Raw genomic sequence first — 10,535 nt, forward strand, 5'->3', positions numbered from 1 at the left:
CGATAAGGTTGAGAGCTGTCATGATGACTACTTAGGGCCACATTTCAAACTCGTAGATAAACTAAGAGCTGACATTAAGAATTTCAGATTCATTATAGGTGAAATTTCCTGGCAGCGTGAGGAAAACTAACTATAGAACAGCTTACCAGGGCAGATGGTCAACTCATTAATGCCTGAACAAAATGAGATTACACATGTTTATAGAAGACACACCCAATACAGCGTCTAGGGAAAAAAAGTTATGGCTTGATCATGCAAAATGTGAGGTCACAGGAGAATAGTGACTCCTGACTGGCCTTCGAGGCTATGAAACGGAGTACTTAACCATAAAAAATGAGAAGAATCAAATGTCTTCTTCAAGATAAGCTGTGACAAACAGCACTTGCAGAGAGCCACTCCAATGTTGAAAATCATCCAAATACACACAAAACTTTCCAGCGCGCCAGCACCACTCACACTCCAGCCCAAATTCAATAGCTGTTTATATTTGTTAAATAAACATACAAGACTAAGGAAGAACCGGATGCTGAAGGCGTGATCTGAACATTTTGGTGGCTACTGTAAAAAATGCCCTGGCCGATCCTTTACAAAGCACAGCTCTGACATTAGGCTAGACAAATGCTAAGGATGTTCATGTGGAAGTGGGAGATGAAACTGCCTGCTTTGTTGCTTTGTAGGAAGCCTGTTTCTTATAATGGGATATCCTATGCTATCATGTTCATCATTCCTAAGCACATATGAGCTAGAATAAGGTATTCAAAAAACAGCACCTCTTTTCACACATCTAAATGGGAAAGCAATCTTGGAATGAGAAAAGAAAAAAACAAAAAACATCAAAGCAGACATTCCCTAGGCCAGAGCAAAAATCACTTGTCATTCTCCAACAGTAACAGGCAATCTTAAATATATGCTCTTTTATTTCCAGAGGGATGAAGGATTCTGATGCTCTATCATCATTTTATTTACTTTAGCCCAGGAAGTGTCTGATCTGCTTTAAAAGCTGTGGATCAATTCAGTATTAAAATACCATCACTATGACTACTCCTTCAAAGTGCTGCAGAATATGCTGAAGGGAAGACTAACATGTTCCCCAGGTACCGTGGCTAAAATAAAGCCTGCAACAGAGGAGCCTTTTCTAGAAAAAGCAACCACCACCTTCCCATTCACTCGTCCCCGAGCACTGTGCAGTCCATAAGACATACTTCTTTTTCCTACTCTGCTTTTCGTCAAGAATACAAAACAAAAATACGTCACTGACTGCATGCTAAAGGTTAAGGAAATTACTGAGGGGTTTGGCAAAACAGATGGTAAGGTGCCCTGTCTTGAAGAATAATACTGCATGTTCTGTTTAGGTTTATCCTCGCACATGAATGTAATACTTATGGGCTGCCATTTAAATTAATCATGTGCTGGCAAGCACGCTAGGTTTCTCTGAAGAGAATATCGAAACAGACTTGAGTTAACATCTCCGCTGGAGTCTATGTATTTAATGAACAGTTACTCCAATTTTTTCTCTGCATAGGAAATATTCAAACCCACCCTGTTTCATCTGCTGGTTTTTTTTTTTTTGTTAAACACTGCGCAACGTGCTATTCATACCACAGGGTTAAAGGACCAGATTACCCTCACACAGAATACATTCAATAAATTCCACAAAAAAACAGAAGATCACTTAACAAAAACAAAAAAGTCAATGAAAAGAAAACAAAGAGCACTCAAAGGGAAAAAAATATCTCAAATCCAGGTCATTTGAATAGTGCTTTGACTGTAGGCTGTAACACAACCTTTCAACAAAGAAGTACAAGATTCCTATTCATAGCCCTCTTGATTTGAAGAGCTTGAAACAAAGTTCTCAGTTTGTGGAAATAAGCTCTAATGATACTACGTATCAGTGTACAGAGTTAAGGACATAGGCTTAATTTTAGCACATATCTGAATAAACATGCTTTAAAAAGACATTAAACATGAGACTACAGGACTACCAATATTTGTTACCAGCAAGGGGGGGGGGGGGAGAAACAAACAAACCTCAAACCAAACCAAATCCTGCCACTGTTTATTGCCAAAATACATTTTTCAGCAACCTGGTTTTACATTGAGTTCATGAACACAGGGCATCAATTTTCTCTAAAGAGTAAATATACTTACGAAAGGACATTCCCAATGTAGGCATAATACGAACAGCAGTAGGGAGTAGTCCCATCGCAGCAGTAAGCTTTGCAGTCATTATCACACTGAGCCAGACAATCTTCTCCTGAATAAAAATAACATTCATGTGGTCAAACGACAACAGCAAAATACCATATAGCATAGCTTTACAGAAAATGCAATCTAACAGTTTTACACAATCACAGGACTTCACTCGAGCCTTGCCCTGACCCAGCAATCCAAATGGCAACCAATTCCCACTCATTCAAAGTTTCAGTAAGAGGTACTGAATTACCTGAGATTTAAATGAATAAATGAATAAATGAAGAGATTTAGGTGTTTGGTGTATGGGTGTTTTGTAGTTGGCTGTATCAGTTCCTTCTCATCTTTAATCACATAAAATACTGAAAAAGAGCATTTCAAAATATCAAGGTGCCATGGACTATCTTTTTATATTCAACAGAGTCCAAAGAAAAGCTTGAGGCCAGGCAGCCGGTTTCAGTGAGCCACAGGATGGAGAAACCAGAGAACAAAGCTGTCTGGAAACCAGCTACATCCCTCAGTTGCTGAGCCCAGTCTCAGCTCTGTGTGTAAATGAGAGCCACCTGGGGCTCCTTTCCCCCATGCCAGCTGGCACCGGCTGCCCTGGCCCCAAACCGGCACAGAGGGGCCACGATGGCACTGCGGCACCCCTTTCCCTGCTGGCCCGGCCGCAGCGCCCAGCGGGGCGGCCAGCTCTGCCCGCACTGCCCTGCTGCTGCCTCAAAGGCTCTTCTGGCTAGCGGGGCCCGCAAACGTTTTCGGTAGCAATGTCTTTCGGGACTGACGAACAACTCAAGACTGTGAAATAATAATAAAACTGTCCTTCACAGTTAAGAAATGTAAGAAATTAATTTAAAGTTATCGACCTCCTGTGGCACAACTCTTGCTGCTCAGTGTTTCAAAGTTATAAGCCAGGGCCCGCTGCACCAGGTAAACCACCGGCACCTCGCTCCCGAAAGATTATCCTGCGACAGCGTCCACGCAAGCTCCACGTTTCCTGCGGCTCACTCCAGGGCCATATCCCCTCCATTCACAGGCACGGACACCCTCTTTCCTCACTGTTACAAACTCGGCTGCAACTTGGACGAAGGCAGATGGATTTTCGGCCCTGCACACAGTTACTCTCAGTAACGTCAAAAAACAAGCAAACAAAAACTCTTCAGTCACACAAGCACTCCAACAACCTAAAACCACAGACAGCAAACTGTGCTTCTGCATTACCTATGGATTGTGGTCCCTAGGCAGCACATCACACCAAGGGGCTCCCACTCTCCCCCTAGTTTTTATCTCCCTTTCTTTTTACCTCTGTCCCATTTACTGCCTTTCGCCTGTGCTGATCCAGCTTTCCGCGTGCCTGTGCTCCAAGGCAGGCCCCAGGCAATCCTAGCTCCTTGCAGCCTGCTGCTGTGGTCACACTCGCACCCATCTCTGACCACGAGCTCCCACCTCTGCTTTGCACTGAACGTTCCTTCGCACATGACCGCATGGTGACCCGCTCAGGCTGCTGATCCCTCCTAAAACTCCTCTCCTGAATGTCACTGGTTAGATTTTACCAGGTCGGCTCCCTGAACTGCTCACGTTTGGTCTCGAGAACAAGCACGAATGCGAGGGTGAGGACAGGAACCTGTGGAGAAGAGATGGGCACGCAAGGCAGCACACGCATCAGCTCACACTGCTGAAAACTTGTGCCCTAAATCAGACCTGAGTAATTGCCCCTTTTTTAAAGAAAGGCACACGCACAAAAAAGTGAAAAAATTCACCCATCTGGTTTAGAGAACAGCCACATGAACGACGACAGCAGTGTCCAAAAGGAGGAAGAAGGACAGTGACTTCTTGAGTCAGACCTGCTGTGAAGAAATTGCAATGCGGGACTAGAGACTGTACAGGACTTCTCATGCCAGCAATTCCAAACTTTTGCACTGTTACATTTCTGGAGCAAGTGCTTATGTCTTCAGATACACCTCTAAAATGACAGGCAAGACCTGGTACTACACAAGAAGTAAGTGCAGCAGCCACACGCAAGCTAAATTCCTACTTGCTCACAAAACCTGGAGGTATCAGAGAAACTGGAGGCCCACACGTGCAAGCACCTGAGCAGTCCTGTCTTCCTGATACTGAGACACTGGAGTGAGGGGCTAAAAAAAACCCTCACAGTATTTCTCTCAAAGGATGATGGTTTTGTTTCTTTGCTGTCTGAGATGGATTGAAACACAGCATATCCTGCTCAAGAGAGGTCTGCTGAAATAGGCTGTACACACTTCTAATTCAAGTAGTCTGTGTTTATTTTCAATATATTAAATCATCAACACTGAAAAGCCTCTCTTCCCCCTAGAGACACCAAAGTTATCAGCTGATACAAGACTTAGTTCCCAAGTGCTGGGTATAAACCACAGAATCTTGTTGGCTTCCAGCGCTGGCAATTCTGACATTATTGATTCAGGCGCTGATTCAAGAAGTACTTAAGCACGTATTTAGCTTTACACGATCCATGAAGTCCCACAGCAAGGCTGCACAGCACTCCTCCCTCAACCGAAGCTTCAGTAACTTTCAGCAAAAACAACACGGTATAAGTCATGCTTATCTGCATCTAGACTTACGATGACAGTGCCCATCTCTTCTGGCCTGCCTTGTCTACATTACAGTTTTTTGGAAGCAGTCATTCAGCCCTGTGGCTCCCCTGTTCTGCGCTGCAAAGTCCCAGGAGAAAACCACTGGGAAATTTATTTTTAAGTCAACCAAATTACACATATCTTCCCTCCCCAAGCCACGTTTTTGTGGTGGGCTGCTAAAAATGCGGTTAGCCATCTGCATTTGTGGCAGCACAGCTATGAGAGACGTCAAAGAAAAAAAAAAGGGGGGGGGCGCCGGATTTTTCAGCATGGTCAGAGGTCCCTGGTCCCCACACATGTCCATAGGGCTCTGCCGCGGCTCCAGTTAATCACAGTCAATATTAAAAAGTTCAACTAACCTGCCGCGCCGGGGCCGCGGGCACCCGGGGGGAGCCGGCCCCGGTCTTTCGCCTCCCCGCTCGCCCCCGCACCAGCCCCGCCGCCGCCCCCCGGCCCCGCTGACCTGCGAGCAGCAGCAGCAGCAGCGCCCCGCAGGCGCGGAGCCCCCCGGCCCGGCCGCACCGCCCCGCTGCCTCCATGCCGGCGGCGGCGGGCGCGGAGCCGCCACCCGCCCCGTCGCGGCGCGGAGGCGGGCCGGAGCCGGGGCCGGGGCTGGAGGGGGGGCGGTGGCGGCGGGGCCGGGCCCGCTGCCCCCCGCCGCGCCGGGGCCGCCCCCGGGCTCGGCCGGCAGCGCCGTGGGCGGCGGCGGCGGGGCCGCCCCGTCGCGGCGCAAGCTCCGTGTCGCGGCGCAAGCTCCGTGTCGCGGCGCGGCGCGGCCCCGCGGCTCTTTGTCGGCCGGGGCCGGCCCTGGTCCGGTGCTACGCCGAGGGGTTGGACTCGGCTGGAGTTTTTTTCCCTTCTTCTTGTACTCGAGCATAATATTCAAGCCTTCCCCCCACCCCCCCGCTAGGATTAAGAGCCTGTTTTGTTGGTAACCGCACGGGCAGAATTAAAGGATCGAATACGGCACGCTCGGGTAAACAGGAGACACCGGCTGCGCTAAAGGGCTGCAGCGACAACAACATCCAGCTTTTTCACGCGTGGCTACCTGTGTGCCTAGTCCTTTGCAGGAACACAGGAGTAAGCTGAAGAAGTGCAGAAACTATTTTTTTTTTTTTTTGGGGGGGGGAGTTAGAGCCTGATCATGTAGCTAAGTAATTCTCCCCCCACCCCCCAATCCCCCCACGTTGTTCGGTATCAAAGTTGCTCTGCGGCCAGACTGGAGATAATACTTTCTACAATGTTTTTCAAGAGTGGTTTTTGATAGCGATGTTTAAATGCTACCGCAGTTAACTCCGTTGAAGAATTCCCACAGTCGCAGGGCCCAGAGGCCAAAATATTTACCCTATGGTCTCACAAAACAATAGAGTTAGCTCTGGCTTTGTAATGAATTACAAGTCAAGGAATGCACTTTGAAACACTGAAGTATGCACGGAAAAATGAGAAAAATCCACAGGTGTTTCTACTCATAAAGGGCTTCCTGCTGTTGGCAGCTTAGAAGGGAACACTGACAGGGAAGCGTATAATGAAATTATTTTTTAAGGGTTTAGTTATTCTTCTCCAACAACAACAACAAAACTCCAAATCGCCAAGCCAAATCGCTTGAAAGCCAGTTGTTTTGTTTATCAACCCACAGCTCAGTACTTTTGTGCACACCAGAACCTAACCATCAGAAAAGAAAAGCAACTTTTTCTTTATGTTTTTAGTTGGCCTGCGGTGTGTGTCCCTTAGTTAATGTAACAGCCTGAATTAAATGAATAAAAGGAAATTTCAGTTAAATTTAGCTTCAGAGATTAAAACTCACACCAGGCAGGTAACTTAATTTCAGAGGAACTGCATCTTGTCACAGTGTCTTTAGTCACACGTCACAGTTTATTCCTGAACAAATCCTTGAAAAAGTAATACCTTTTTACCAATAGATAGCATTAATAGTTAAGAGGAATAATTTATCAGACGCAGAAGATCCGGATCTGGTATGTAGCTCCCAGGAAATGTGGCATCTCCAGCTTTTTATTTTTAATGAATTACGTCAGCCTTCAACACCTATCACCTTGCCAGATTGTCTTAGAAATATTTATGTTGATGTCTCTTTTCCTTTTTTCCATTTCTGTTATTGATTCTTTCTCCTGGAATTATTCCCTCATAACTCTCCTAGCAAGTCACATTTCACTATTTCTCAAAAATATTGGGTAAAACTGACCAGTAGTTGCTAACCAGCATAGCATGTTTGAATTCTAACCTAATTTACCTAACAAGCTGATAGACTTTCTGCAGTTGCTACTTTTTTACATCAGCAGAGAACCAGCCCTTTGAATCTCTCTCACATTCCCCAGCCCTCATCATTGCTTCCCAAATACAGTCCTTTGAAGAAATGATTAAAGGTCCATTGGGTTCTTCCCACTTAGGAGAGAGGGAAATATATATTTCAAATTAATGCTGCTGAACAATAATTCCTGAGGCAAAACAACTGGTAACTTTCAAGCCTACGTTAACCTCAAGGATTTACCTGTGTCCTCCCATGGAAATTCTTTTTCCTCAGGAGAGAAGGAGAGGGGCCAGGGGAATCCTTGCAAAGTTCATCCCCTAACATATTGTTTTCAGGCTTTAATCCATTGCTGCAGAGTGAGCTGGGGGTAAGGGATCCTGGGACTGTGTGGGTGGTGCTACCAGGTCTTTCCTGGCCTCCTGCATCCAGTTGGCACAGCTCTGGAGGCTGATCCCCTTCTCCATTAAGAAGGGCACGCAGGAGAGAAAGCGGAGTCTGAGGCTAGTTTGTTATTCCAGCACCATTATCTTTTCTGACAAAGCAGAAATTTCCTGGAAGGAGGTGCGCTCAACTTATCTTCTACCCTATCCTCTTCTTTCCACTGCTTCTGGTGTTAGGGAGGATGCTTTTAGGAGGCTGAGAAGAAAGAAAACAAAGTCAAAGCAATATCACCTGTTTGTGGCAGGGGGAGGTGAGGGCCTTCTGGGGCATAGAAACTGCTTCATATCCTCAGAAAGAGATTTTAAAGGAAGACTAACAGGTAGCAAACATAAAAAAAAAAAAAAATTAAGGTCCTAACCATGACAATACTTGTGAAACTCTGTCAGCATCACATGATGGCAAAATCATTTTTTTGTCAGAAATGGATTTTGGAAGATGATTTTGAAAAGCATGCAGGATTGAGAAAAACATGTTAAATATATAAGCCCTAAATGCTAATCTTCAGGTAAAATTTGACAAAATCCCACTCCCATTGTGTTAGTGTTTTGAAACTCACTATAATTAAGCATCTCTTTCTCTGGAAGCTTGATTAGCAGTTTAGAAACAGTAATTATCATAGGTAGAACACTAGAGGAAAATTGATAGAGAAAGAGGTGCGTGCTTAAGACAACTGCTTAGACTTCTTTACCTCCAGACTACCTCTAGAGAAATCACTTCAAAACAATTAACGGTATGTGTTTTATACATACTGAAGATGCTTCTTGCTGAACTCCAGCTGTTTACCTGTGTGAACAGGAGGAACGACAAGTCTAGGTGTTTCCCAGCATGTAACTGAGCAACCAACATCAGAGCAGCTCCAGAGCAGCCTGGACGTACGACATGGGGCAGCTGAGTCAGGCACACACCTGGCTGTGGTCGGAGAGAGGCCGGGAAGACCACGGTTCAGCCCTGGGCCATGTTATCCTGTGATGCCATGGAGGGATATTCTCCGATTCTGTGTATCAGCTGCCCCCAGGCTCGTTCTGGCTCTGTGCGGCTTTGGGGCTTGGTGCTCGGTCAGGAGCCTTGCCCCTATCTGCTGTGGTACCTAGGAAAAATGTAAATATCACCCTTGTTATCCTCTAGTTTCTTGTTTCAGCGTTCTGAGGCAGGGAATGCTACAGACACTGCATGAAATGTACAATGAAATGGTATTTGCTATCTGAGGTGCAATGTATCTTCGCTTTTTCTACATCTCCAGTAGGAACCAGTAGGATTAGCTGACCAAGGGCATACTGCAACCTCTGTTAAGTTAATGAAAGGTTTCCCAATGTCTCCGCTATGAGCTGGACCAGATATTTAATTTCTGATTCCATTATGTCTCCCTTTTCTTATCTCACCACCAGGCAAAAAGTGTTAATCTTTTATCCTCCTTTAAATGGAAATTTTGCAGACTCCTAATCAGTTTCATTGCCATTTTTGGATTTGCTGCTAAATCTTTTTCTGAAGATGGCCTGAATACTGAATGCAATATTTAAAATGGCTTTTTCAATATCAGACTCTGTCCTTCTTTGACAAAGTGCCATGTCTTTTCCTGACCACTCCATTAGTGAGCATTAGATCCTTTGTAGTATTGGCGTATAGTTCTTCTTACACAGTTAATGACTGTGGCATAGTAAGTACATGCTTGCTTTCTCTTTTGAAAGTGTTGCCTATCATTACATTGCTACTTAACTCCACACTAGCCGCTTTATCATCCCATGCAGGCTTTCTGATTTCTGCCTCTATCGTTGATGTTGGGAAGGTCTGGGTGGAGAGGAGAATTTATCACGAAGCTCCTAGGTTACCAGACAGCGTTGATCTTTTTAGCACAGACTACCAACCTCTGTCACACGATAAACGTACTAAACATTCTTGTGTGTTGCCATATAAAGCTCACAAAAGCAGAATGCAGGAAAGCCACAATTCCTATGCAGCAGACTGAACAGACCTTATGACCCCTTCTGTTATATCTACTGTGTTAAGATAGATATGACCTCTACAATATAGAATTTTTATTCTACAGAATAGAATAACTCTACAGGTAGGGGTATATTCTTTGTTTTTGTAGACTTGCCTATAACTAAAGTGAAACCTTTGCCTACATTTTAAATACAGAAAAGCTCAAGGCAGCAGAGAAGATATTTGAATTTTTTTTTAGTTGTTTGCAAGTCATACATTTCCCTCTTCATACCATCTGTTATGACACTTCAAGCATTTACTTGCAGGAAGGAAAAATAAGGGAATACCTTTGGCATTATTTCTACTAAGAGCAAGGAGTGTGTTAAGAAGGCTGTATCCTTTGTGGTATGGCACCGGGCAGTGATTTATAAACCTGTGCTGCCAGTATGCATCTGCTGAAAGGCTGAATTTCATTCAGGATTGATAAACACTATTTAAAAATACAGGCATTTGTGTGCTTTATTACTTTCTTTAATGAAACATTTATCTAATAAACTCAAACTAATCAGAAGTGCTTGATGAAGCTTAGCAAACAGTGACAATGTCTGCATCTGGGGTCTTGGGTTTAGGCATTAACACTGATTTTTTTTTTTCTCTCTCTCAAAACCCCTCCCTCCCAAACAATCCAAGTTGTTCTTAATTCAGAATCGGAGTTGTGAAATAGCCGTTCTGAAGACTGTTCTGAATTAATATCTACATTGCTCTTGAGGAGGTATGATCTGACTAGACCAAAATCAGAAATATAAGAAGTTAATCCAAACTAGACATTTATTTCCTTTTGAAATGAAGCGTTAGCCATTAAACATTGATCTATTATATAAAATCTGTTGGAATGAGTTAAATGCCTAATGAAAAGTTGTTAGGTGAATTAATTTATCAACTAATAATCCTCTGTTTTTCTTTTAATTGAGGACAACTTCAGGTTTTTTAATTTGTGAATTTTACCCAAATAGCTATATTTGCATATGTTCTTAGGGGACAGTAATAAGTTTACGTGAGTGGTATCAGTTTTTGGGAAGACAGTCAGTAAGGAAGATGCATAAGGGCAT

At 44.3% G+C, this 10,535-nt stretch overlaps 1 protein-coding gene across 1 annotated transcript in view; it reads right to left on the reverse strand.

Annotated features, from left to right (window-relative positions):
* Positions 1-5,371, reverse strand: part of CYYR1 (cysteine and tyrosine rich 1) — a 68,158-nt gene extending 62,787 nt beyond the window's left edge. Inside the window, exons 1-2 of the mRNA XM_068911560.1 lie at positions 5,263-5,371; positions 2,149-2,254 (exon numbers count right to left, since the gene is read on the reverse strand). Coding sequence (XP_068767661.1) covers positions 2,149-2,254; positions 5,263-5,338 — 182 coding nt within the window. The 5' untranslated portion in view covers positions 5,339-5,371. The remainder of the gene's footprint in view (positions 1-2,148; positions 2,255-5,262) is intronic.
* Between the last annotated feature and the right edge of the window lie 5,164 nt (positions 5,372-10,535).

This window comes from Struthio camelus, chromosome 1 (assembly GCF_040807025.1).
Source record: "Struthio camelus isolate bStrCam1 chromosome 1, bStrCam1.hap1, whole genome shotgun sequence".
Taxonomy (NCBI): Eukaryota; Metazoa; Chordata; class Aves; order Struthioniformes; family Struthionidae; genus Struthio; species Struthio camelus.